We start from the raw sequence: 27,747 nt of genomic DNA on the forward strand, positions 1-27,747 counted from the left end.
TAGAAATCTGCAAGAGGACTTCTATATTTGTTACAAAGTGGCATTTTGCTGAAGTATCCAGATTGGTGGATTCTCACTTAGCCATGGCAGTTTGTTCTATAGTTACCAAAATAAACCTGAGCATTCCAAATTCAATTTCATCAAAAATACATTATCTTCTTCATGTGGCACTAAGGTTCCTTGCTGTCCTTATCCCAGTAACCTGCTTGCTGCAGCATGTGATGGCAAATATTTGATGTTTGCTTTTTTGATTGGCGGTTTCAGTGATGGACACACTGAACTGAACAATATCTCTTACTCACAATATTTTAATATTCAGTGATTGCTTCATAAATTGTGTTTTTAAAGATGAAAAAAAAATTGAAAAGCAACTGTTTTGATTATTTGGGCTGTCCCTTATGTAAAGAATGTACCTAAATCCACGTTTCCCTTTCTGTATTGCTACAAGCTGCTGCTTATGCATAGAAAAAACAATACTTCCCAGAGCAAGACTTCCTGTGTGTACGGCTGGTGTTGCTTCAGACACCAGAAGACTGCATCTGTTCTGCTTGTGAATTCCCCCCTGACACTAGGCTGTGTGAGCTACACGCTGACAACCCAGTGCAGCCTCCACAGGGAGCCACTTAGAAAATACACCATGAAATAACAGCAGAGACAGCTTGTCTCCTCTAGCATCTCTTCTGGGTACTCACTGCTTGCACTTCTCCCAGGCACTCTCAGCTGTCTGGCAGCCAGTAATGCTCAGTTGCCTGGGGTCCTCCCAGCAGCCTCACTGTTGCGTAGCCAGGGTGTTTGTCACCAAACACCATAACGTTTGTTGTGCTGTGTGCCCGTGTGCCAAGGCCCCACAGAAAACAGCTGTACAGCCTTGGTCCACCAAGCACAGGTCTGTTGAACTATTGCCTCTGCTTTTCTGCTCCACAGAGAGACCGGAACCGTGCAGAGCTGCTTGAATTTCTGAACTCTGCCTTATAATGGGAAGAGTGTGACCAAGGACTTGTAAATACGCCAAGCTGGTGATGATCATGCCTAGCAAAAAAGCTAAAGAAAACTCAGGGAAAAGGATGCCGAGTTTGACAAGACCAGACTCCTGCTGAGACAATCAGGATATCCTTTTTTTAATGGCAAAATGAAGATCAAACGATAACTTGTTAATGAAGATCTATGTCCTTTTGAGATGCTAAGGTAACAGCCAGGCTGTGGTGTTTTAGAAGATCCTAAGAGTGTGTCATTGGCAAAGACATGTATTGACACACCGAGGTCCAATTCTATCCTAACTGCATGCAGAACACACTTTTAATTTCAAATGTCTTAAAGTTTCCAGTAGCTTAAACAAAGCGGATTATTTGTAACTGTCTGTTGAAAGATGAGGCATTTCTATGTGTATATTTTTTCCAGTAGTGGTTTTACTTGTCCTAAAGAGCAGGTTGACCTTTGTAAATAGAACATCCTTTTACATAAATGCTTTTTTGACAGTTCATTCATTAATATATTATTTTATTTCAGAGTGTGAGGTGTGGTCTTTCTCTGGATGGTTTTATTACTCTTTGTCACTAGAAGTATCAACATTAAATATTCTAGAGCTGGATAATTTTTATTCCAAAACTGAAGAGGAAAAGTCTTTGGTTCTTTTTATCTGGAACAGCTGCTCACAGGCAGCACATGCTCACTAATTTACTCCCATATCTCAAGTTGCAGTTCCTAGAGCTAAGAAGCCTGAAGATCTGGCCTGCCTTTCTGACCCTGTGAGCTGTTTGTCAAATCTTCACATAGCATGCATCTGAGAGAAAGAGCCATTGGAATGGTTCTGAGGCAGGCAGTGACAGTGACAGAGATGTCCAGGTGCGTGTGTGTGTGTTTGTGTGTGTTTTGGCCTCAGCAGACTGCTCAAAGCCTGCTGCTCACTCCTTCCTAGAGCCCTGGCAGCAGGCCCCTGGGTACAGAAGAACTCTGACGTTGGAATTCCTTGTGAATCACTCATGTGCCAGATGCTCCTCAGGAGCCACTGAGAGGTGTGCCTAAAAAAGGCCTCAGTGTGGTTGCCTTTGACAAGGATATCAGGCGGTCAGAGCATGAGGAGTTCATTGCAGAGCAAACAAGTGGAAAGCTCTTTGAGTCTGTGTCTAGCATGGTGTTTAAGGAAATCTGAAGACTTTGTATTATTGTTCAAGGTGAAGTTTTTAAATTTGATGTGAAATCCTCTGGAGATGCTGGAATCCTGTTTTTTTTTTCTGCAGCTTTGTTGTTGTTGTGGAACATTTTGCAGTTGTTGCAGAGATTTAACTCTTTAGAGATTGAATCCTTGATTCAGAAAAGCTGGGTTATTTTATTCTTCTGAACATAAAACATGAAAACACAGGAGTAAGAAATGGAGTTTCCTTGAGTTTTTACATTGTTGTGGAAGTATTTTTCAAAGCAGTGTTCTGAAACATAAGAATCCAACTCCTTTACTTCATGGGGATTATTCTTTATGATTCATACTACTGCTATCTGTATTTCTATCTAGAGATGCCAAGTGTTATGCCCAGATAAGCAGCTTTTATCTTTTGACTTCTCTTGGGGAGGTTAATTCCAAACACACCGATAAGGTGTACTAACATCCTTGTCATTCCATACATTGTATGATTTATTAAATACTTATTTAAGTGTCACTACAATCATGTGCATCTGCTCTGCATGCAGCTTGGTGGAACCGAGTGTTTTTGAGGCTGCTCTTGGGAGCTGACCGACAGATTCCAGTCACACCAGTAAGCATTAGGCCTCTGCAGGCAGAGTCATTGTAGTGCCGTGCAGCCCCATGAAGAATTTTATTGTTGTTCACCTTTTAACTAAAGCATAACTTCTTAATGCTGCTTCAAATTTCTGTTATGCCAGCTTAACCAGAGACAGAACTGCATGTGAAGGTTATGATAGTAAGGTAACAGATGCAGATGTAGAAATTTGCGTGGAAACTCTGTAGCAGCATGGAATGTCAGCCTGATAGACAGCCTTGCTACCAGGTCTCCAAAAAGTGCTTATTGTAGAGAAAGATGAAGTGTGGAATAATGAGAATGCATGAGATAGGGATGGAGGGAGACTGCTGGTGTCGGAAATCATTGAGTGCAGGCAGAACTAAAGTGACGAGGGGATTCTGGGGCTTACCTGGCTGGACAAGTGGAGATTCTAGCTGAAAGGTTAAATAATAGGAGTCTTTCAGATGTGAAGCATACATTTTGTGTGTGTGAGAGTGGTCCCTATCACATCCTCTGTCTGAAATTCTGAAATAGAAGTCACTGTTGGGGTAGACTGGTAGAAGATACATTCTCTGAACTGCTGCTGCCGTGCCCCTCCTCCTTGTCAGTATCTTGCTTTTCAAGTATTCTCACCAAATGTGCCACTAGCAGCAGAATTTGTAAGATTTGGTCCCTTGAGTCTTCTTCCCCTGGCTCTTCAAGCTCTTTCCACCTGACCACTACTACTACCACTTGTGTGCACAGGTATAGAATGCTGTGTAGCTTTTGTCTGTTCCATGAAGGGAAGCTCATTTGGAGCTTCCTACATCTAGTGAGCAAATGTGAGCAAACAGGAAAGGAACCTGACATTTCTAAAGATCCCTCCCCAATAAGCACAGTTGGTAGTAGATCAAAAGGTTTTGGGAGAGGATGAAGCAGTTCCTTAAGTTTCTTGGGGGATCCAAACGTGAAAGAATAATTACTTGATACAAGCAATTAAGTGATTCAGAGAGTTCTCATAAGCAATGTAGTCCTTTGTCACTTGCTTTTATGATTTGCCTGAACTTGACTCCTTTGTGCAAAAAAGTACTGAGATTAAAGTGACAAATCAGTCAGAAATAGCAGTTAGGCATGGAAGCACTTGCTGTGTTAATCTAGGGTATATCAACCTGCAGTGCAGTGAGGGCGTGCAGTTTTGATCTCTTCAGTGCAGAGTATGGTTCAACTTAAGCAAGTTGTGCCATTTTGATGTACTTGGGTGTTTTGTGCTGCAGGATTATATGGGCTTCCCAGACATCTCTGAACATCTCCCTCTGCAGCTAGGAGGACAGCTGTACACGCAGGCAAAAGCCAAAAGTCAGAGAGGCTGAAGTAAGTTGACCTAGGGTCAGTCGAGGGCTGCCTGAGGCACCTGGTGACCACTGGGTGGAGCTCTGAAACAGCTTGCTGGACGTGTCAGTCCTGCAGGGCTTTGCTGTGATTGTTTAGAAACAGGTTTCCAAAACTGTTGCTCAGCTCTTGAGTCCAGCTCTCTTTTGGGCACTCTGTGAAATGGCTGGGTTTTTGTGGTAGGTTTTTTGGCTCTTCTGAGGGCTTTGAGGTTGTGGGCACACCAGGACATCCCCAAGGCCAGTTATTTACTTACATCTGAAGCTGTAGGGGGTGAGTCCTTCTAAGAGCTGCTGTTTAGAATTATCAGCAGACGCCCAGCCTTCCATCTCCATCTCTGGACGAAACAACTCACCAAAATTATTGTCCAGTACAGGACCATGATTTATTTGGCTCTTGAGAACAGTAACCTTTTTCTGCCTGCTCATTTTTGGCCTTAAGGTGTGATTCACAAGGAATAGGAAACATCTAGTGTTTTCTGCAAGGAGAGTAGGATGCAGTGCTGGTGGCTCTGAGGAAGCATGCTTTGAGACTTCGTAAGCAATGTGATGAACTGCTAATATCCATGCTGATAAATGTACGTCAGTGGCAGAGGTACAGAGCATTAAGAAGACAACTGGTACCAGCATGCCAACTGCTGGTGCTGTTTTCCATTCAGGTGTTCACGTAGTTGTATTTGGTTTGCGTTTTGTTCATGTGCTGTTCTCTGCATGACAGTGATATGAAAGAAAGGCAGCATAAGTGTGAGGAAGCGGTATTTGTTGGGAAAGGCAGGGTTAGAAAGTTCCTGCACTTTTCCTGTTAATCACTGCTTAGAATGTGCCAGCAGGTGGCATTGCTGTCCATCTGCACTGCCTCATACAGGGTTTTTTTGTTGTTGTTTTTCTCCTTTCAGACTTTGGCTTCCCTGAATTTTGAACTAGCCTGCAGAGATGTGTTGCTTATGGTGCATGTTTGTTACTGCTGTCCTATGAATGTAATCCAGTCTTTCTCCATTTCCTCCTCCTGGCTGTGCTTTGAACACACCACAGTCTGTCCTGCTTCTTCTCCTATACAGAAGGCAGGAGAAAGGTTGGAACTTCTGAGTAGCTGTATACCATGGGAGTGAGTTGCTGGGAGCCAGGAGGAACCTGGAAAGATTGGGTGCTCTTGCACCATCCTTACAGGAACTGCTGAGTTCTGTAGATACAATACTGTATTCTTCACCTGCTAAATAATTCTAGGCTTCCAGTATCAGAATGACACCAAAAAGGAAAGAGGGGTATTTCTCTGGCACTGTTTTGTTCTACATCTGTTATTTAACCTGTCTTCAGACTAAACTACACGTGTTCTGCTGCTTTAGGCAATCTGATACTGCTGATAAGACTGGAAGAGGTACAGTACATGGACTCTGACTCATCAGAAGCCTCTGAGAATATAGCATTATAATTACTAAATAGTAATAACAATATTTACATTCTGAGTGGATACTGGCATTTAGAAAATGCATTTCTCTTTCTCCTGCTGTATCATCCAATGGGGAAGGTTAGATTTACTTGGTGGAGGCAATGTGTAATTGTAAGCATAACAGCTGACAGGCTGTAATCTGCTTATCCAGTCAGGACTCCAGGAATTTTATGAAGTATGCTGTACACAGATGTTCATGAACCACCACATATTTCACTGTTCTTTTTGTAGGTTTTCTCTTTGCCTATCTGTCATGTTTATTAAGATCTCTTCCTACAAAGATTGAGAGTATCTTTACACAGCAACTGCACAGAAGACCACACGCCAATCATGGGAGACTTGGCCCTGCAGCCCACCTCTACCTCTTGGGGTCAGTACTGTGTCTTCCTGATGTGAGCTGGCTTGAAACACAGCTTGCCTGATCATACAGAGGGAACAAGAGGCCCCTTATGCAGAGAGGACAGCAGTACCAGCTAGAGGCAGGCTCCCAGACTGTTGTGTCTGTGCCTGGCACAGGTGGGTGGAACTCACTGAAGCTTAGAGTTCTTTCTCTGTTGCAGGGCACAACAAAAAAAGGTGCTGACTCGCACAGTCCTGTGCTTCCCAGAATGATTTTTTAGCAAAATTAGCATGCACCACGTAGCCTGTCCTCCCGTCTGAGCGGTGAAGTTAACACAGGAATACTGGAATGGCCTGTAACTGTTCTGTGGAAAAAGTGTAAGCAACAAGACAGAGACGTGTTTGTCCCCTGGTGTGTTTCTTTGCACAGCTTCTGGGAAGGAACGGCTTAAGCCTTCTGCTGTAGTCTGTATCTCAACCACTTACTTCAGTTTATTCCTGGAGCTCCCTTTGGGAAATGCTCTTCTGTCTGATCTCTGCAATTTACTGAGCAATGCAGTCCACACTTCAATGAGACTTTGTGTTGGGAAAAAAAAAAAGCTTCCTCTTGTTAAACTCTTGCGTGCTTTTCATGTGAATGCTTAGTGCAGGGAGCCCTGAGCCATCTGGGGCTGCATACTAATATTAAAGGGTTCCAGTATCTAGAATTGATAGGAGTGACTTGACTCGCAAGTTATCTGGTGACAAAACATTCATTATGTTGTTTTCCTCATTTTGTGGTAATACTGATCAATGTAAGACGTGCTTGGAAGCACACTGATGAAGATTTAAAGTCGAGGCTGTATCTGTAAAGCACTTAGCTTCAGAGAACTTCAGACTTCTGCAGTTGTTTAATCCTAGCTATTTATCACCTTACATCTTGGGATCTGTTTGAAGAGGTAGCAAGGCGGAAAGCAAGTGGCTGCTTTTGCACCTTGTAGAGAGAGGATGTTTTTTTGTTTAGCCTTGGTGTCTATCATTCTTGCCTTCCTCCTTTGATGCGTGCACAGTGTGCACTGGAGAACTAGAATGGCTTGTGTTTGGCTAGATGTGGACAGATTGCTTCTTTAATTAATGACAACAATTACAAAAATTTGTTTTATAGTTCATAGCTTTGCTTTAATTTTCTAAGGTTCCATGATGAAATACATAAACAGTGCAATCTCAGTAGACAGGTATTTCCTGTGAAGCATACTCCAGTTCTGCAAGGTGTGACAGCTGTCTGAGCTATATGCTGATAGAGCTGAAGAGTTTCCTCCTGCACATTTTTGCTGGCCACCACAACCTGTGGGCCAGTCTAGGCTGTAGGAGCAGAGCTGCATTTTCTTTCTTAGATGAGTAGCGGCTCTGAAAAGTGTTTCAGCCTCTTGAAGCCGAGCCGTGCACCTGAGCTGCTGTAGTGGTGTTGCCATTATGTGTTGGCATGTGTGATAAAAGTCTCTGATTGCTTTTTCCTGGGTGTAACAGTGTCCTTTGGACAGCGTAACAACTACCACTGATTGGGCAACAGTGATGCTCTAGGCTGACACCAAAGTCTTTGTTCAGTTTTGAAAGAATGAGGATTTGGAATTATTCTTGTTCAGTTTACTTAGTTGTTTGTTACTGGCATTGTGCTGCTATTTCACTTCTCATTTTTCTTTAGGAATTAAATCACTGGACTCTCTCTAGAGTGGCTAAGATAGTACAGTCTCCTCTAAGTTGTGTAGGAATGCTTTTCTACACTAGTAGGCAATGCAGTCCAGGAGAAGCAGAGCTGTAGAGCGGTACACTTGTCAGTAAGGGGTTAATGTTCACACTATACAAGTGTTAGGAGGTTTTCTTAGTCCTGTTTCAAGGTATGCAAACCTAAGAGTCAGCTGCAACAGATCATTTAGGTTAGCTTAATCCAAAAGCAATCTAGTTTGCCCCTGCTCAGGTATGTGAACCATAGCTCAGTAGGTAGGGGACAACCAGGAGTTGCACACTCCTGCTTTAATCTGAAATTCTAATTCAGTCACTCAAAACATGGAATTAAGAATAATGCAAAAATGAGTAGTTACTTGTTGCTGCATGCAGTGACCAAAGAATGATTTAGTTCAGTCTACAATTCCTAAGAAAAACAAGCGTTACAAGCATAGTGCAACAACTGAATATCCTAAGCACCTCCCCAGCTCTGCTTCACTACCTGCTGGTGCATACACTGTGCAAAAAGTTGCAGTCAGCTGGTTACAGGCAAGCATAGTGCTTGTTTTACACCTTTCAGAGTACTGGATGGCCAGATTGGTACCTGAATATCCTCTTCTTCATCAGATGGTTCTGTGAGCCCAGTGTAACTTGCAGAAGAGGTACAGGGAGAAAGTGGTACTATTTGAAAGTTTGGATTACATTTTATTGTGGAATTAGAGACGGCAGGTAAAGTGAAGCTTGACAGCTGTCACAGGTGCCATCACAGCCTGGCCCTCATCTGTATATGGCTTTGAGCAAAGGTCAGATTTGTCTCCCTCTGCTGACTGCAAAACAAGAATGGTATCTGCTAGCTGGAGGTTATTAATGAAGGATACAGTATGATCACAGCATGCTGTGATAATATTGCAAACACTCTTCAGCTGATTTCATTGGCTTTGTATATTGGTGCAGCGAAGTTAGTTGCTCCAGGTTCTCCTTTGGATAGAGTGAGCACATTGCTGACGCTGTACTGTAGCAAAGAGTTTTTATGTCAGTATCAGACTGTCCCTTCGCTCCCTGCAGACTATCAAATATTGCATCAAAACAGTCAGTACCGAGGGCATTAAAATAAAACTTGAGTACAAAAAATTGACTACAGCATTGTAGCATGAAATTCATGACCATTTCAGCCATCAGTCCAGCAAGTATAGTGGCTTGCAAATATATTTAAGAAATGGTTAACTTTTTTCAAAACAGTGGTTTTTTTAGATGGTAGCATCTTGCTAGGATCACAAAACTTCTAGATACTTAAGCCTATGCTAAGTATGTCAAGCTTTTATTGTACTGCATACACACAGTCACACCACTTCACAAGGACACCGAGCCAAAAAAACATCAAGTTGATTGTCAGAAGGCTTGAACCTCTCCCCTGTTGACCTGGAGCTGAAGTAGCCAGTCCTAAACTGAGTGGTGTATTTGGAAGCCCTGAGATATTTTTTTTTTTTAATTAAAAGTGATCTTCTGCAGCAGTGTTTACGAAGGGGCTAGATGCTACAGCCTTGTTTAGTCTTAGCTAGCCCAGAGGAAAGTGAGAAAGAGCCACAATTCCACAGTCCTAGAGAACTGTTAAGGATTTGATCTTGATCTTTGTTTTTAATGCTGTGATCCCCCAACTCTGGAAGAAACTGCACATTTCTACTCTAGGATAAATTTCATGTGCTGGAATTGTTCCCAGGGTTGGCATAGCTTCAACGGATTTTGTTTTGGCTGTAGTACTCACATGCTGTTGCAAAAATCCCTGGGGAAAAGAGTTGGAAACAGGCAAAAGAACAACAAAGCTATGCAGCGTTCTCCAGGAGGCTGTATCACAGTGGAGATGATTCCCAAAAGCCAGTCATAGGGGGAGATCCCAGAATTTTTCCTACTCTTTGGCTTCTTTCTACAGGAACCATGATTTTTACAGCACAATGTTCTCTTTCTTTTCCTGATGAAAGTTTTCCCTGTGGATGCTTTTCCTCCCTGGTGTTTTCTTGTTTACTCAAGGTCTCAGCAGAACCATGCTGGCCTAGAGGCAATTCAGTTTTCATTAAAGATTCTTCTGTAACAGTGTCCACTCACTGGCCAGCATCCTGCAATACTGGAAAGCTCTCCTCTGAGCACTCGTGAGAGAAGAGTGAGGGAATGGACCTTCATCTACCAGAGCCCTTCAGCCATTCACAACAGCAGCTTATTGAAACAGACTCAATTCTGAGCTGTACAGAGTGCAGTAGATGAATGCTGATTCCCTTCACCCTTCACTGATACTATTCTTCAGTACTCTTTCAGACTTAGTCATAAACATTAATTTCAGCCCAGTGAATTATTACTGGGATGCAGGGTGTAGCACTTACCTCAGTAACACAGAACACAGGACCAAGAAGAGCTTTTGACACAGAACTGATGTATCCACCCACAACAGTGTTACATTTCTATCTGCTCTGCAAGCACAAGGTTCAGGGGTTCTGCCTGCGTAAGAGAGAAAATACCCAAGAAACCTGAGCATGCTGTGGAATTATGTTAGTCTTCCACCTCAGAAAGTTTGAGTCTGCTTTGCTTGAGCTGGATTGCTACTCAAGAGCAGCGCTGGGTTTACCTGCATCTCCTGCAGCACTGCGGAAGGTTGTTAGTTGAAAAAAGAAGTTCAGTTCTGACTAGCCCTAACTCACAGGCCTGATCCTGAAAGCCTTTCTCATGCAAATGGAACTTCTTGCATTCAGGCAGCAGCTCTCACTAGCTTGGGCCAATAGCTTTAGAAGGTAACTTCATCCAGGCTGAGGGAAAAGGGAGAAGAAGAGAGAGATCACAAAATTAATTCATTTTCCACCAGGAAAGAAAAAAAAAAAAATAAAAATAAAAAATAGGATAGTAAGTGAGCCTTGCCCTTAAAGTTGCTGATTACTTCTAAATTAAAGGAAAAGCTAGCATGTGTGGTAATAAATTGTCACATATCGTGGGCATCAGCAGCAGTTACTATGGACACAGCTTCTGAGAGAGGCAGACAGTAAGAGAAAGATGGAACGAAGAAGAAATGGTAGAGCTAAAAAAAGGGTTAACTGGGATTTGGAGAGATCACTGTTTAAAAACCTTGTTCAGTACAGAGTCAGTAATCCTTGGCATTCCGGAATTCTGGCATGCTCCAAACCCTCCTGGTGGGCTGGGTGCCCCGCTCTACATCCTCAGAGATGGTCTTGATGTCACTGATGAATGGGGAAATCTTGGACCGGGACTTAAACGTTGTTAAGGAGAGGCTGGTTTTGTTCTTTGTGTTCCATTGCTTGGCGAGCTTCTTGGCGTCTTCCTCCTCTTTGATCTTCTCAACAGCTTCCTGCAGAACAGAGCGGAAGAGTCGAGATACTTCCTGCACTTCTGGTTCGTATTCAGCAACGAGTTGCCGGAATCTGAAAGCACAGTCAAGGCACAGCTTTGATTAAAAACATCAGATGAGGGATTGGTGCCAAGTCACAGGGCTAAGCTTGGAACTTGCGCTCTTACAAAATGGGACTCCCTGCATTGAAGGGAACAATAACAGAGAGGAGCTATGAAGATATGCTCAAGGTCTCTAAAATCCAGAAAGCCAGAGAATGTAAGGAAGCAATGAATCACTATTTCTCACAAGCACAAGAAATAATAGGGAGCACCAAACAAAGCTAGAGCGTGGCATCTTGGAAACAGAAGGAAGTGCTCTTTTCACATAACGCATATTAAGTCAGAAGCTTAACAACATGCTCAGACAAGTTTGTGGAAAATGTCCTCATCACTGCTGATTAACTGTGATTGTCCACGTGCAAATACTTGCTCAAGTAATCTCTAAACTGCTGCTTACCAGAAGCTGAGAATGTATCACAGAAGAGGTCCCACTGGATTCCTCATTTTTCACTCTCTTTTTTCCACAACATGACCTAGTGGCCGCTAGACAAACTCTTACCCAGTAAAACTCTGTTACATGTTCAATCTTTTCTTAATATTTAAGTTCCAATGGATTTCTGTAACATAACATTGGCTCAGCTGATAACATCTTGATTGGAAGCACAATACCTAATTGGAAGCACTGTACCTAATTAAACAACTCTGAAATGCTCCGCTGTCTTCTCAGCAAGAGCTCAGAATGATTTCTTGACATTTACTAAGCTAGCTTAGTATGAGGGAAGTGAAGAATTATCACTGTTTCTTTTGCAGGTGGGGAAAATGAGATGCAGAGCAGGGCAGTTTTTGTGAAGCCACTGAATCAGATCCTGGCTGGAGCAAGAAGAGAACGTACTTTCTGGACATCTGGTTGAGTAACTGGTCCCCATTCTGGACAGCTCATGAGCCACTCCTTTGGCTCTCACACTGGTTGCATAGATATTCTAGTTCTTCTGTAAGAGCACATGTTTATGACAGAAGATAACATGGCTACTCTTCTGATAATATTCAGTTCTTAACATAAAGATTTTATCTGCAGACAGAGCTAAACTATTACTTTACTAAAATCCAGGTAGTTATACTTAATGCAAGTTAAAATCTGTAATATCTGCAAGCATTTTTATATTTTCCTTTAACAGAACTGAGTGATGATGGAAAACAGTAGGAATGTATTTAAACAAGCCCAATAAGACAGCAGTCAACAGACTAAAATCCTGCCTCTAGGGTTTTTTTGATCATCCCTAAGAGTGTAACAGAGAGTTCAATGTACTCCATAACTTCAGTGTATAATGGTACCCAATGGCACTCAAGATATTAAGGGCAGAAGGAAAGCCAAAGGTGTAACTGAAAGATTGTATGTTTATGCTTTTGATTTTTACTGTTGAGGCCTGATATTGGCTGCATCTCCTGACATCATGCTATAACACAGATATTTCAGTGCTTGTTCTCTCAGAGCAAGTATTGACAGCTACACATACAACTGAGAGCATTGCACAGTGCTTGGGAAATTCAGTATCATCAGAACTACCACTCACTTTCAGGATACCAAACGATCAGTTACCAAAGTCACAGAGACGTTTCTTAACTATTGCAATTGCTTAGGATGTATTCCTAATCTCTCTCACCCTAACCATCATCACCTGCATCCCTACGGGTTATCACAAAACAGTGAGAACAGAGATTTGCTGTATATTGCAAACACAATCGTAGAATGGTTTGGGTTGGAAGGGACCTTTAAGATCATCTAGTTCCAGCCCCCCTGCTATAGGCAGGGATACCTCCCTTTAGACCAGGTTTCTTACAGTCCCATCCAGCCTGGACTTGATTTCTTCCAGGGAGGGGGCATCCACAGCCTCACTGGGCAACCTGTTCCAGTGTCTCACCACCCTCACAGTAAGCAATTTCTTTCTGATATCTAGTCTAAGTCTTCCCTCTTCCAGCTTAAAGCCATTTCCCCTTGTCCTGTCACTACACGCCTTTCTGCCTTCTGAGAAGGAACTTTACTTGCATTATCAAAGATCCACAAACCCAGTTCTCACAGTAAATACACTCTTCTCTTTATCCCAATCAGAAGTTTAGACAGATGAGTCCATCGAAACCTCAGTCTTCGCAACATTATTATTATGCCAGGGAAAGCATCTTCATAGGTCTTTTATTGCAAAGGTGAACTGAATGAGTCATTCTGTTTTATCTTTATGTGTATTTTAAAGAGCGATGCTGTCATATTGTATCTATCCACCAAAACACCTTCTTTTCTTTGTACTGGCAGTTGTGCACCCAGAAGACCCTAGAACTGCCTCAGGTTTTTGAGGTTGTTTAAAAACCAAACAGAAAACAATCCCAAGTGTCTGCCAGTCACTCAAAGAAAAGCCATTGTCATTCAGATAGAGAGGGGAAGGAGAGCTTTTTTCTCCCTCCACAGTAAGATGAACCCTGTCCCTTTGTTAATGCCCAGCTCCAGGACCAGCATGTTTGTGTAAGGGAGAGTTGATTGCATAAAGTCCAAAAGGCATGAGTGCCACAAGCATTTTCCAGAACAAAGGATGAGCAGTTTATCAGGGTAAGATCTAGCTAAATGAGTCCATGTATTGGAAGGCAGGTGATGTTTACTGCAGCCATTTGTACACAGCTGAAGCCATTCTCCCCAGCTACCAGTGAAAGCCAGTTGCAGTGCTGGGCTGATCAGTCTGTTCTCTGCACAACATGTAAAGCCAGTTTAAACCTCTGGAATAAGAGAATGTGGGCTTATATCCTGTGTGCCATCACTGGGAAACAAGCTCTACACAAAGCCGTTCAGTAGAACCAAGCACACAAAATTGCACAAGGCTTACCTATCTTCTAGCACAGGTTAACACCCTTACACTTTTGCATGAAATAGTTTCAAACCCAGCAACTGTGCAATGATATCTGAAAAATCCATCAATAGGGTTTCCTTACTCATCTGAAAAGCATACCTATCTACCTTATTTATGAAATGAGTTAAGAAGATAACACTAGTAGCTAACCTGTAATATACTACAGGAGTTTAATGTAAACACCTTAAGACGTGACTATCAACAGAAGTCACCTTAAACCAGCACAGGAGCCTAAAGAGCACATTATGTGCATGTAGAGATGAGCCTGTTCAGTAGTCCAGGCTGTGCTTTCATCACAGTCCAAACAAATTTGTTTCAGTTGCAACCCTTCAGTTTCCTCACAGAACCATTTGATTTTAAGCCTGGCTGCACTCGGCCACCTGCCTGTCTTATTCTGTGGGCACTCAGTTAAACAGGTTTCCCAAATAAAGCCTGAACTCTACAGATCTGTTAAATCCAGTGGAAGTTGGTGGACTTAAACAATATGTTTATAGTGAAGCGTGTTCCCAAGTGCCTGCCCGAACTGGGAGCTCTAGGTAGATTTAGTCATTGACAGAAAACATGGGGTGCTTAGTGCTAATAATCAGCTGCCGACTCCTGAACCTTTATGTTGGGCAAGATTTCTGGTGATGCTGTGAAGCTGTGAACAGCTTTGATAGAGAAGGTTGCTTGACTCACAAACGATGATGCCACTCACACTAACTGCTACTCTGGAGCCACGTCAACCTCGAACTTGAGAGCATAATTGTAAACAAACACATTGCTGATTGTAGTCATTTGTCTTACATTCAAGCTCACTCTGAAGTCAATTTCTGCTATAGATAATTCTTAGAAAATTACAGTCCTAAGCCTATGCTATTAATGATATCAGATCACCAAAATGAAGCTTTGCTTTTCTATACTATACTTTTTTTGTTTCTCTCTGGACAGAATCTGACAGTTTCACTTTTCCCAAAACTGAAGGAAATGAAACTGACCGTAACCAGCTCTGATTAGAGCTACCAGTAGAGTAGAGATGGTGAAAATCTACCATTCTGCTAATTTGTTTAATCATGTCAGCTAGGTACGAAGGGCCTTAGCAAAAATCAGTCACCTCCTTCAGATGGCTCACACAGCTTAAACCACAAAGCCATCTCCAATCCAGTAATCTACAATTAAAGTTGCATGTGAATGCAAAGCTTTATTTGTATGAGGTAAATCAGAGTCTCCAGCTGTGGAAGAAGTGATGATATCTGAAGTGTATTTGAATCTTAAAAAAATGTCAAGAGGCTGAAATAAAATCTTCTACTGACTTAAAATACGCTTTTACAGGACAGACAAACTGAATCCAAAAAAACCCCTCCATCTTAAGAAATGCTCCTTCCCAATCTCCTCCACATCCAAAGAGATAAGAACTCTGCCTCCCAGTAGATGTGACTGTAGCCACACAAGAAGACAATTTGGACAATCAGTTAGTCCTGTGAAGAACAAAGGGACATCTCTGACAACTCATCAAAAAGCATTTTGTTGTGGCTTTGACACTTAGCCTGAGTCTCACAAAGGAGAGCCTGCATGACACAAACTAAACGAACTCACCCTTTGTGCAAGACTCACACTACCTGTGTTATTTAGATATTTGCATGCTTGCTTTGAAGCTCCATCAAAAAGAACTTCAGTTCTTCAAATGTGTAAAATGAAGGGATCAAGGGAACAGAAGGGCTTCTGCAAGGTACACGCTCAGCATCTGCGTTTCCAGATCCAAGTTTGGAGACTTTTCTTTTTTTGGGGGGTGGAAGATTTTCTACAAGTTGTTACATGTTATGAAGTCACAAGGTTTTTCAGGAAAAACATCAGAAGCACAGTGATTAAAATACGTAATTGGCAGTTTGAAGATTTCAGTCAAAGCCCTACGATAGATATCCCATATATTTTGGGGGCAAGTTATTACGATTTCAAAGCTTTCTCACTTTCTGAGACAAGAATTAATCCAGTCTTAGATGTCTTCTAATTAGGCTGCACACTCCCATCTCTTGCACATTCTCAACTCCTAGCATGGCAAGCCTCATTCTTCCATTTTCTGGCCTCTCAGAAGGCAGAGAAGAAGAGGAGTCGACTGTTCACTTTTCCAACACAGGAAGAAGTACTTATCAAGTAAAACCAGAACATGATAGTTTGAGGCAAGCAAAATACAGTTTTCCACAGCAAAGTTATAATTCAGATGTGGAACTCCACCACAGATAGGAGAAGTTTACATATTCAAAAACAAAACAAAATTCTGAAGAAAAAAAAGAAAAAAAAAAAACTAAAGAAAAAGCCACATAGGGCAGTTACAGACAGAAGCACCACTTCTGGCTCCACAAATCTTCATGTGACAAGGCACAGTAAGCCAGCAGCCATACACAAGATACCATCCATGGTGTATCTGCTTGCCTCATTTGTTTACTTCAGACAGATGCCACTACATCATGCACAGATCAAACAGACCTTTGACCCAGTCCAGTTCTGCCATTTTTATGGCCATGACATTCCTTTCTTAACCACTGATCTGAAACAATTAAGGCATTTTTTTTCCTCCCCTCCACATGGCTTTGCTACCCATGCAAACTCCTTAGCATGAAACAAACAAAACACACCACTTCTTGAATTATACCGTAATCCAGTTTCTGACAGTCTATCACAGTAACTTAAAATAGGCCTCTTGAAAGGATGGTTTTGTGATTTTTTCAATGATGCACACATACAATTTGACAACACTGTTGAATATGTTTACCTCCAGTTAAAGGCATGCTGAATACTGAATGAGATTGAGCAACTTCTACAAGTTACTCTGAAATCAAGGGGAAAAAAATGCACACAAAATATCTTGCATCATCTGTCTCAATTAAAAATAAAAATAAATGATAAGCAAATGGTGTATGTCACAGCTTAATACTCCTCTGAAGTTAGAACCTTGAGGCCTCCCAGCTCCAATGGCTCTTATGGAAATACTCATTTGCCAGACAGATCTTGCTCAGTGGCTCTGGGGATGTTGAGAATTACTCAGAACCCCAAGGAATTTGCAGTGATGTTTACAACATAGTTTAAAGTTATACAAACACAAGGCAAGTCTGTTGCCAGCAAACTTTCATTGCTACTGAGCAACCCCAAATCTCTGGTTCTTCCACCACAGCAATCTTTGCGATAGCCAAAGCCCTGTACCCCCTTATTTCCAAGGTTCAGCCCTGGGCAAGGAAGGCTGTAAGTCAGAGGGCCAGTGATTTCCAGCCCTCTTACAGCTGCAGTGCCAGAGCTGTAGATTGAAGGGAAAACAGGGAAGGCATATGCAGTGAGAAACTTGCAGAGTGCTCAGCACCCCAGTGTAAGTGGCGTGCCAGGACTGTGCTTCTAATCCCAAGTGAAAAACACAGTGAGATGGGGGAGGTGGATTATAAAGGCCCAACTCACAACTTTACTTTGATTCCATGAGACTTCAGAGCCATTGCTCCTCACTTGCACTGTGCTAAGTGAGAGGGCTTAATTTAGACTGGATCTCTCAAAAGGGAAAGAAAAAAGTCACTTCCTACCCTTCCAGTTTGGATGCCATTACAGTTAGGTAGGTTGGTTCTAGTTCAAAGCCAACCTCACAAAAGGTTGGTCAGCCAGCAATGAGCAATCCAGTGTCTAGGGTTGCTTGGAAGGCTCACCAGCAAGTGCAAGAGGCTACATCACAGAAGGCAGAAGCACTAGCTAGCTGTTCAAGCCGAATGCTTGCTCTACCTGCATGTATATGAGGGAACAAGCATGCTCTCCTTCCTTTTTCTGGGAACATATGACTCAGACTGAAAAATACAATAGCACCTTTTGGCTAGTCTGGACACTGTTGGGACAAGTGCCTTGGTAAAGCTTCTGCCCAGCTTAAATCAAAGAAGGAAGTCTCAAATTAGAGTGGATAAATACTGAAGCATGTTGTTCAGCGGCTGTGGAATCTCCACCCTCAGAGATACTCAGCAATGGGTAGAATAAGGCCTCAGCAACCTGACCTGGCTGTGAAGTTGGCCAGTTCAGAGAGGCACACACTTCCAGTGATCCCTTTAATCCTTGCTTATTCAAAGATTCTAACGACTGAAGCAAAAACCATGAAATACTGAAACTGCAGCAAAATCAGGCAAGACAAAGTTTATCTGGCTGATCAGGAGCATAAAGTATTCAAGCCACTCAGAAAGCAATGGCATTTAGTAGCTTTCCAGAGGAAATGATACCACTTGAATCTGACTTTAAACATTCAGCCTTTCTTCTCCCACAAAGACATTGCCACAACAAAACCCTCAGTACAGGATGCCCAAGTCTTGGTTCTGTTGGTCCTAACAACTCTTGCTCCCCCCTCACACACCATAAAGAGGAGAGAGAGAAAGGGAAGGTCTGGATCATCAGATCTTTTACTGTACCTGAGTATGACAGGCCCACAGTAGGAGGGATGTATTTTGGTACACATATCCTCCAGCTGCAGCCTTTCTCCTGGGCTGATATCATAGCTCTGCTTTGGGTAGCTGACCAGCCAGCCGTAGTCCACCCCAGTCTTGATCTTGCGATACTCATTCTCCCGCTCCCGCTGCTGCTTCTCTGCCTGCTTGATCTGCCAGCTCAGCTCCATCATTAGCGTCTCAACCACCATCTCTGTGGGGTTCCTCTGGGAAATCCGATTTGGGGGCTCATTCCACCTGAACCAGGATGCCAGTGACATAGTGCCCTGCGTGTCTTCACTGGGAGCAAATTGGGGGTAGGGAAAGAGAGAAAAAGAACAGCGCCATCATCAACACAGCTCAGAGAAGAACTTTCTCCCCCACACATCCCTCAAATCTGTTGTTTGCTTTTAAGTGCTGCTGGATTAGCCACTTAGAGGAACTACTCGTTGTGGGCATCTTGAGAAATAAATCTCACCTTTAGCAACCAAATTGTGTAGAGAGGCACTGAACTGCCAGTCACCACATAATTAAAATTACAGGCACAATTCTTACATCTGAAGTCAAGTTATGGAATATCTTTCTCCCACTGATAGGTAGGGGAAGAACTCTCCTGTCCACAGAACAGGGACTGGGCTTTGGCTGTATGAACCCTCATGGGAGAGCGGGACCCTACATACAAAAACTCAACACAAGGAGTCAGGTGTATGTAGGCATTATGGGAGCCATGTGCTAGCCAACAGGGCATCCTCAGAGGGAGCAGAGAAAACGTAACACAGGCAGATAGCAGAAGTGATAGAGTTCATCTGTATTTCTTGCTGGCAAAAGCAACAGTTGCATTCATCACAAGACCAGACAGAGCTTTAAATTTTATTTAGCAAGAGTCACTGCACGCAATGGGAGAGGCTACACCATCTTCTCCGAGCGGAAGTCCAACTACCAGTTATACCAGAATAGCACACCTTAGGCACACACCACCAGTAGTAAAGGAGCTGAGGTTGGGCTGAGAGAAAAGTGGCAGCATATCAAGGTTTAAACTGGTATTACTTCTAAGTGAGAAGTTTCTGCTGCTGGGGAGTTACACAGCACTTAGAATGCAAAACAAGCTGCACCAATCAGCTCAGTGAAAGATGGAATTAACTCCCTTTTGTGTAGCTGTTCCATTATCCTCAGATAGCGAAGTTATTAACAATTGTATTTGTATTTAAACAAAACAGAGTTCAGAGCAGTCACCAGAGTCTTGAACAGGAGTAAAACAGCATCCGTTTCTTCTCACAGCATACTTGCCTTGCTGCTCCCTTCTATTAGCCTACAGGGAGGAGGGGTGGCACAAATCATGCTTGCAGCTGGATCACCAAAAGGCCCCTCCTGGCTGCAACTCAATCAGGACAGAGTTTCAGCTGTTAACATAAGAGCCCGATTCTGCAGGGCCTGAGAAAACTTCTTCTGATAAGAGAAACAGACATGAAGACAGACATAAAAGAGAAAAATAAGCTTTTAAGCTGCCACACTGGGGCCTTCAGTCAGTGCAAATCACCAGAAGCTTGTGACTACCCTGCATTCTCATTACAGCTTAGACACAAGTTCTCAGACTTCCTAGAAGAGCAATGCTCTTCTGCCTTCCGAGATTCTGCCTTCAGTGCCAAAAAGCCATCATCCTCTGCACTGGATGTGAAGGCCGCTTGAGCTGCTTCCACAGCTTTATTGCTTGCTATGATGTAGACTTGTTCTCTTTCCAGAATGTCCATAGGTCACACCATTAAAGAACAATGCTTCAAAAACCTGGACAGTCTGTACTGTGTCCTGAGTTTGAAGTGATCTCAGAGACTGATGCTTAGGCTTCATTAAAATCACAAAATGCAACAAAGGACAAGTTTCCCTAGTCCAATATCTTTCCTCTCACTGCCAGCTACAGGCTTCTTCAGAAAGAAGACATATAAGGGCTGAAAGCTTCCACAGATGCGGCTACCTAGATGTGTAAGGCTGCACATATTCCTGTGAGACTGTATAAACATGAGAGTATGTACTAATTTGCAATGCTTACACATGAGAGATCACTATAGCGACTGTTTTTCACTCTGGAGTAGCAGCTGTGATTATCTTCACCATACCACTCCTAGTTGGCACTTGCTGGAAGTTCTCCTACTCCTATCTAATTTCTGTGCCCTAGAGGAAGAGCAGGAGGCCCCTTCCTATGCTTTCAGCACCTGTGACTCCAGCCATCAATCTGCTCCTGCTCTTGTATCAGCACTGCTACTGCTTACTGCCCAACACGCATGAATGAACTCAGTCTGGAACTGGTGTGCTGACAGTGTCAGCTCCATCATCTCATCACCCTAACATGTGCTTGAATCTTGCTATGTGGTCATCTCCACTGCTCAGTACAAATTATTAAGGATGAAGATCCTTAAAGCCTTTTCATTGGTTTTATCCCTCCTTACATGTCACAAAAGCGTGCTCTCTGTTCACAAAAAAGTGCAGCAGAACAGACTACAAGTTGTTATAACAGATCATTATAAAATCTCAGGTTTGTTTTTCAGCTTATGTGACAACTGCCGTTTATCATCAGCTTTTACAGGTATCTAACTGTACCAGAATATATGGTATACAGGTATAGAACCTGTACCATTATTATTTTCTCTTGCACCTGGACTTGATGAGAGAAAGCCTATGCTATTGGTTCTATGTTACGTGGCTTTCATATGGTGCTGGAGCATTCCTACTACCTTCATCTTTTTGTTTCACCTCACAGGTCTCCCTCAAACAAAGTAGTTGCGCTTGAGACCTGTTTTCCATCGCCCAGTATTGCAGAGGGCAATCAGTCAGAAAAGTAGCTTGCATATTTTGTCTGAGCAAGGCCTGCTGAACCCTACTTTTGCAGTATTCCATAGCTTTCATAAAGCACTGATCACAGATTTTGAAAAAGTACAGAGGTGGCACAGAAGCACGGATACTGTTATTTGTAAGCCAGAGAGAAGCAACACTGTCACCCTCACTCTGACCTTTGACAAACTGTTGTGAAAGTCCCACAACCCAGCTGCCTCCATCTCTTACACCAGAAGAGCAGCATCAGGCCAGCAGTCACCCCAAGGTGGTTGTGAGCACCCCAGAACCAACCTTCCAGTAGGGTGCCATCTGGAATACCTCTCCAGGCAATGAGCTGCAGTCTCAGCCTTCCTCACATCTTTGGAGGGATGCGAGGAGGTGCTTTCCCCTCTGCTCTGGCAGTGGTCTGAGCAGAGTGTTGGCTCTGACCATGTGTCAAGCAGCTCTGGTCCGAATGGGTCTTGCATTCACCTCTCACAAGTTATTTGAAAAATTCACTTGCACCTAAGATCAATACGAAGTAAGGAAAGCATCTCACCCATAACTGAAACAGCCAGTTCTCCAACAAAGGAAAATCGTTTGCAAGCATTTTGTGCACAGTGGCAGCTTGTGCTGGCTGTTCTAAAGGAGCCTTGTTTGTCTGAGATTGTTTCCTTCCCCATCTCTCATCCATCACCTCCTCCTTTTGAGAGTTGGAAACTGGCCATCTCTATTTAGCAGACTTGACAAGCCTCTACACTTTCCACTACTGGTCTTTGCAGCCTGCAGCAGGCAGCATGGGCTCCCTTAATTGTAGCTGCTGTTTTCAATTTAAAGTTCACATGCAGGCTAATCATTAAATGACTCAACATGGCTTTCCCATTAAAAAGACTTAAAAGAGCATTGGCAGGATGTAGAAAACTAGAGGATGGCAAAAGTTTCAGACTGTCCTTACTGGGGAAAAGGACAAATTTACACTTTGCAAGCATTCATGTTAGAATTATTAAAAGAAAGAAAGGGACACTGCTCCATCTAAATACAGATCCTTCTGCTGCACAGTCAGTTTTCTGTTTCCTTCTAAAAGGCTGTCCTGGAACCTGATGAACTACTCAGGCTTTATTCAAGCAGAATTTAGGGTAGTTTAAAAAAGCTCCACTCCAAAAGCAGTTACATGTTTCAAAGCTTTTGCTTCACTGACTCCACTGCCAGCCAAACAGTTCCCTCATGCTGTCAATTACAATTCAGCCCAACCACCTGACAGAATTTTAAGCATAAGTTATCCCTAAATTACGAAAGTCTGGAATCCCTCTCTTTCCTTTCTTTAACAAAGCCCCTGATGGTTTTTTTCAATGTCTACTGATGGTTAGTAAGCACTTCTGAGACTTTTTTAAGGTAAAAGTTTCCTTTTACCTTTAAAGAAGCCTTTCTGCCTCCCCAGATCTCATTTTTGTTTTGCACATAGGCAGCAATTCCTGCATACCTCTCCTTTTACAGTTTACAGTTCTCCCCTTCCACTTCTCTACCTTTTCCCATATTTCCCCATGCAATTTTCTCTTCTTGCTACAGTGAACATATCAAAGAATCAGCAGAAGTATTGGGGTCCTCATTCTTTCTTTGGTTTCTCACCTCCCTATAACAGGATTTCAGATTCTCCTAGCTCTTTTAGTGTGAAAGAGAATAGTTCCATAGTTTGATCTCTGGCTACTCTTTTGCCAGATGGAGGCCGTTGATAAAACCTGGCAGCTGTCAGCCTCCTTCAGGCTCTTGCAGGTGAGATCACCACCTGCTAAGACCTGTTACACCAGGCTGCTTTCCGGTAAGCCATGAGTCAATCGGCAGGACCTGTTTGCCTTGTAGGAAATTTTTTATTCAGAAGCGTATTTCACTTTCATTGAACCTTCTCTTGGTTCTCAGTTTCCAAAACCCTCTCAGACAGGAATAGACAGAGGTTGAGAAATGCATATTTATGAAAAAAGGAGCTTTGCTTTCTATACAGGTATGTTTTCAGTTGATAACCCTCCTTTGCAGCCTGTCAGTGCAGAAGTACTACCAAGAACACCTAGTGACTCCCAATAATCAAAGGGGTATGACAGCTGTGTCAGAGCAGAGGGAGAAAAGATGCGAGGGGCTGGATGAGCAGGAGCCTAATCCACTATTGAACGGCGTCAATGGAAATGTTGTCACTCAGCTGGCTATAGATAGTCCCATGAAATCCGCTGTCACCCAGGCTGTACACTGACAGACCGGGCTCAGGAGCTGGGAAATGCCTTCCCCCATCCCAAGGGTGGTGGCTCCTTGCTGCAAGAGTCAGAGAGCAGAGATAGGATTTGTTCATGTAAGATACCAACTCAGTCTTGCTCCACACGTTCCAGATCAGACAGGAACAAGCATGAAAAATGATTTCTAAAAGAAGAGTGACAAGCTCCATCTCCAAACTGTGTTCATAATCATACTTCTAAAGAGAAATGCAGCCACAGGGAAAACAGGAGATTTGACACTGTTGAGCATATTACTATAATTAGTTTTCATTTGCTTCTTTGGTAAAGATTTAATTACGTTATCCAGAGAAGTCAGAAGCTCAGTGCCCTCTGGATGACTGTCTCTCTTGGCTGCTACACCCGGGCAGGATCTATGGTCATGGCTATACAGCTACCGATACCTGCAGGAGATACCATTAGCAGGCTGAGCACTACAGAAGTACCCCACACTATTTCTCCCATGAAAATGACAATTCAATTTTGCTCTAAACAAAGAATCTCAGCAAGTTCTAATTAAGAAACTGCTGCCAACACTCTCCCAGTTTTATTAATATAGCCATAACTTTGACAAGAAACCCTACCCTCTGTTCTCCATCACTTTTATGGAGAGTTACTTATCAGTATTCTCTACACATAGGGACTTTTACTTTAGCAAAGCCCAAAGAGCCCCACTTCCTATCTGGCTGAATCTCTCTTATTGTTTAGTGGCATGGGAGGGTATGTGTTTACAGCTACTTGTTGTGCGAGTGTAATCTCGGTGGAAATTATTATAAGCTGAGACTGAGAACCCACGTCTATCTGCCAAAGTTGCTATGAGGCAATTAATGCTGAAAAAGCAGTACATAGAGTTTTTGAATCAAGACACTTATCAGCAATGCAAATATCGTGATCGTAATGCAATATCATTCCTCATTCTGACCTGCAGAATAAAGAGAGTGAACTCTCAGGGACACCTGGGGGCTCGCATACAGATCACAGCAAGAGAATGTGTGCTTTGCCTTATGAGCACACCCGCTCCTGTTTTGCTGGACATGAGATATTCGTGGACAAAGAATTTTCACAGTGGGTAAAATATTCCCAAAGACGTGTCCCTGTTTCAAGTGGCAGGGCATTTTGAATATCTGGATCAAGTCCAGACTTGAAATTAAAAATATTTCTTATTAAACCTTTGTGGTTGCAGGTGTTTAAGAACAAGAAGAGTGTTACAGCAGTGTGAGCCTGTGAGTCTAAACTGCCTGCTGCAGGCTGGCAGTTCTGCTGCTGCACTAGTCTGCTTCTGAATGACAAGCACTCCTCAAAGTATGCGAAAAACATGCTGCCATTCTGCATGCAGGCTAAATTCTGCATGAAAAGAAAGCTTGATTGGCCTTCTGAAAACACTCCAGTGGTTATGGTACATATGGGTATGTTGCATTATCTAGAGTTAGTAGCTTTCAAAATTAAAAAAAAAAAAAAAAAAAACCTTTTTTAAATGAAATTCATTACAATTGAGAGCACGTTAAAAACACTGCTTCCACCTGCCCTGCACGTAGTTTTTAATCCATTTTTAAAGCTTCCGTCTTCTAGAAAGCAAGTATCTGATGCATTTTATGTCTGCACTTTGATAGCAAGAGGGGTGAAGAAAGAAAAATACAGCATCAACTGGGCTCCAAGCTCAGGTATGAATCAGAAAGGTATTTTTCAATCACTAGTGAAAACACGCACAGAAATGGCAGCTGATCTAACCTTGTACAGCTTCATAATCTTCGGTAAAGCTGGACTAATGTAAAACAGATTTACTTCCCTGAAATAAAAGAGCTGTGTTGATTAACTTCAGATGAAAATCCAGTCTACAGATCTTAAAGAAAAAGCAAAGGAACAGCCCAATAGCCTAAAGCTCCACTAATGGCAGGGACTCTACAGAAGATAATCTTCCTGTTATCTGCAGAAGAAAAAGGGTGGGTGTAACTCAAATCTGCTTACAAAGCATAGTAGCATTTTACAGTTTGACTTATCAGAGCAAATGAGTTTCATCTGCTATAAACCTGGGCTATGTTCATGCCAAATTCCCACTCATGCTTTAAACAATGTTTTCTAATACTAATCACAATAACACTGTCCCTTACAATTTGTCCCAAACTGTTACTTAAACCCAGGAAGTTAAAACACACACTGATTTGCTCTGTTTGCCTAACCTGTTATTAGAACTCCTGTTTTTTTTCTCAGATACAGCTATCTTCCTGTGATAGATCAAACACTCCTTCAATTCCGTATCTTTCTTTGATCTCTGCAGACTACAAAGTCAGGTTTCCAGTGAGAGCAGAGGGACATGAAGTACTCTTCACGAGACATATAAGTGAGAGTTCAGAAAGTAAAACAGGCACATAGCTTTCCTGTCATTAATATTACATCAACCACAAAATGCTGTAATAAAGCAGCAACAGGCATAGATGCACTGTTCTGACACCAAAAGTTTTCAGAATTACAACTCCAAGATCCTCAGGACATCATTCTCTATTCTACTTTTACTGTAACTACACAGTGTTATTTAACAAGGGGGAACGGCTTTAAACTAAAGGAGAGATTTAGATTAGATGATGGGGAAATTTTTCACAGGGAGAGTGGTGGGGCACTGGCAAAGTTGCCCAGACAAGTTATGGATATCCTGGCCCTGGAGGTGCTCAAGGCCAGGTTGAATGGGGCCCTGGGTGGTCGTTCTAGCGGTTGGCAACGCAGCCTGCAGGGGTTAGAACATGATGATCCTTGAAGTCTCTTCCAATCCAAGCCATTCCATGATTCTAAACAGACAGTTGTGTCACAAGTTGAGGAATTCTCAAGCGTTATTCGCTGCAGACACATATAGCTATAGAATTACATAAAAGGAGAGCTCAAAGCTCAGACCTGAAAGCATACTGTACTTGTCAGCACATCCACTGAGTGCCTTTTTTTAAATTCATATACTGTGCTACAGACCAGACCAAGTGCTGTGAAAACAGGTGGGCAAGATGTGCGTTCTCCGTTCAGACAGAGCACTGTGAAAGCAAGAGAAATCACTGCATCATAAGGTCAGAGCACATTTTTAGAGACACTGTAACGTTCCTATTCAGTACCGAGCCTGGGTTACTGAGCATCCATCAGAAAGGATATCTAAAGGACAGCCTCCAAGTCTCACTCTGCCTCAGTGCACCACGTGCAACCTACAGGGGAGTTTTCCCTGTAGGAACGCGAAAACCTGCGTCCAAGTTCGGTCCTTGTGATAGAAATCACTTAAAACACACACACAAGATCACCATCCAAACGATGAACGCTAAGCTTACAGTCTGAGAACTTCAGCCTTTCTCCAGAAGTCACCAGCAGCACAGGTCTGTGTCGGCTGACGGCGAGTCCCGGCCCCGCTCACCTCCGGCTCCGCGGCTCGTTCGGACGGACGGATCCACGGCGGAGCCCAGAGGACGGTGCGGCACGTAGCGGGGCCCTCCGCCCCGGGACGGCAGACTTACACCGGGAGCGGATTAGCCGCGTGACGACGGCCGGCGGCTGCGCTCGCAGCGCTGCTCCGGGGCCGCGCGCCTCCCGGCCGGCACCTCTCGGCCGTTCGAAAGCCCTTGCGGCTCCTCGCAACTTTCTACCGCGCAGCCGAGCCCGCGCTTCGAAGAACCGAGGAAGAAAGCCGGCGCGAGGCACGCCGTTCCCACTTTCCCAACTCGCCGCAGGCGGCTCGCCCCCGCGCCCCGCATCGCCTCACGGCCGCGCGCGGCTCCGCCAGCCCGCCCGCCGCCTCCTTACCGCGCCTGTCCTCCGCCGAAGTCGCGCGGAGCCCCGCTAACCGCCCGCTGCCGGCGCCTCGAGGCGGGCGGAGACGCACCCGCCGGCGGCCGCCGTTGCTATAGCGACTGCGCTAAGCGGCCCGGCCCTGAGGCGGCGCGCTCCGACCCCGGGGCGGTGGAGAGTCTGGAGGGACCCGCGTGTCTGCTTTAAACGTGTGTGATAAATGACGGCGCTCGGATCTCGGCGCTCGTGGCCGGGGCGCTCGGCTGTAGCTACAGCGGTCGCGGGGCTGTCCGAGCTGCGGAGGAACCGGGCAGGACGAGGGGCCGGGAGCCGGGCTGGGAGACGTGGGGAAATGAAATCGAAGCGGCAGGAAGGGGGAAACCCCGGTTCCGAACAGAGCAGCTGAACGGTTACGGGTTAAGAGATTTTCGCCGCAGTCCGAATTAAAATGGATGAGGAGGGTTTTTCGTGTCCGGTGTTTATTATTAGATCTAATAACACAACCAGACTAACGGAGATTAGAAGTGTTTTCTTCTCTAATTATTTGTGGAGGATTATGTGTCTGTCCCCAGCTCCAACTGCAGCCCAGCAGGCTGCCCAGCATGCAGAGATGTATGACATCCCCTGCATGCTCCAGGATCATTGAGTTTTC

General features: G+C 43.6%; 1 protein-coding gene across 7 annotated transcripts in view; it reads right to left on the reverse strand.

The window, feature by feature from the left end:
- Positions 1–7,017: 7,017 nt before the first annotated feature.
- Positions 7,018–27,747, reverse strand: part of RD3 (RD3 regulator of GUCY2D) — a 53,047-nt gene continuing 32,317 nt past the window's right edge. Inside the window, exons 1-3 of one of the 7 annotated variants that reach the window (XR_008207590.1) lie at positions 18,268–18,615; positions 10,201–11,005; positions 7,018–10,073 (exon numbers count right to left, since the gene is read on the reverse strand). Coding sequence is in view for 5 of the 7 variants with exons in the window: in XM_052686172.1 (XP_052542132.1) it covers positions 10,708–11,005; positions 18,268–18,563 (594 nt within the window). In the remaining 2 variants the exon portion in view is untranslated. Of the gene's footprint in view, positions 11,006–18,267; positions 18,616–26,641; positions 27,009–27,110; positions 27,199–27,747 lie in introns of those variants that run through there. The other 6 variants (XR_008207589.1, XM_052686172.1, XM_052686181.1 and 3 more) reach the window with 6 other exon arrangements.

Source organism: Tympanuchus pallidicinctus, unplaced genomic scaffold, assembly GCF_026119805.1.
Source record: "Tympanuchus pallidicinctus isolate F22 unplaced genomic scaffold, pur_lepc_1.0 scaffold1, whole genome shotgun sequence".
In the NCBI taxonomy this organism is placed as follows: domain Eukaryota; kingdom Metazoa; phylum Chordata; class Aves; order Galliformes; family Phasianidae; genus Tympanuchus; species Tympanuchus pallidicinctus.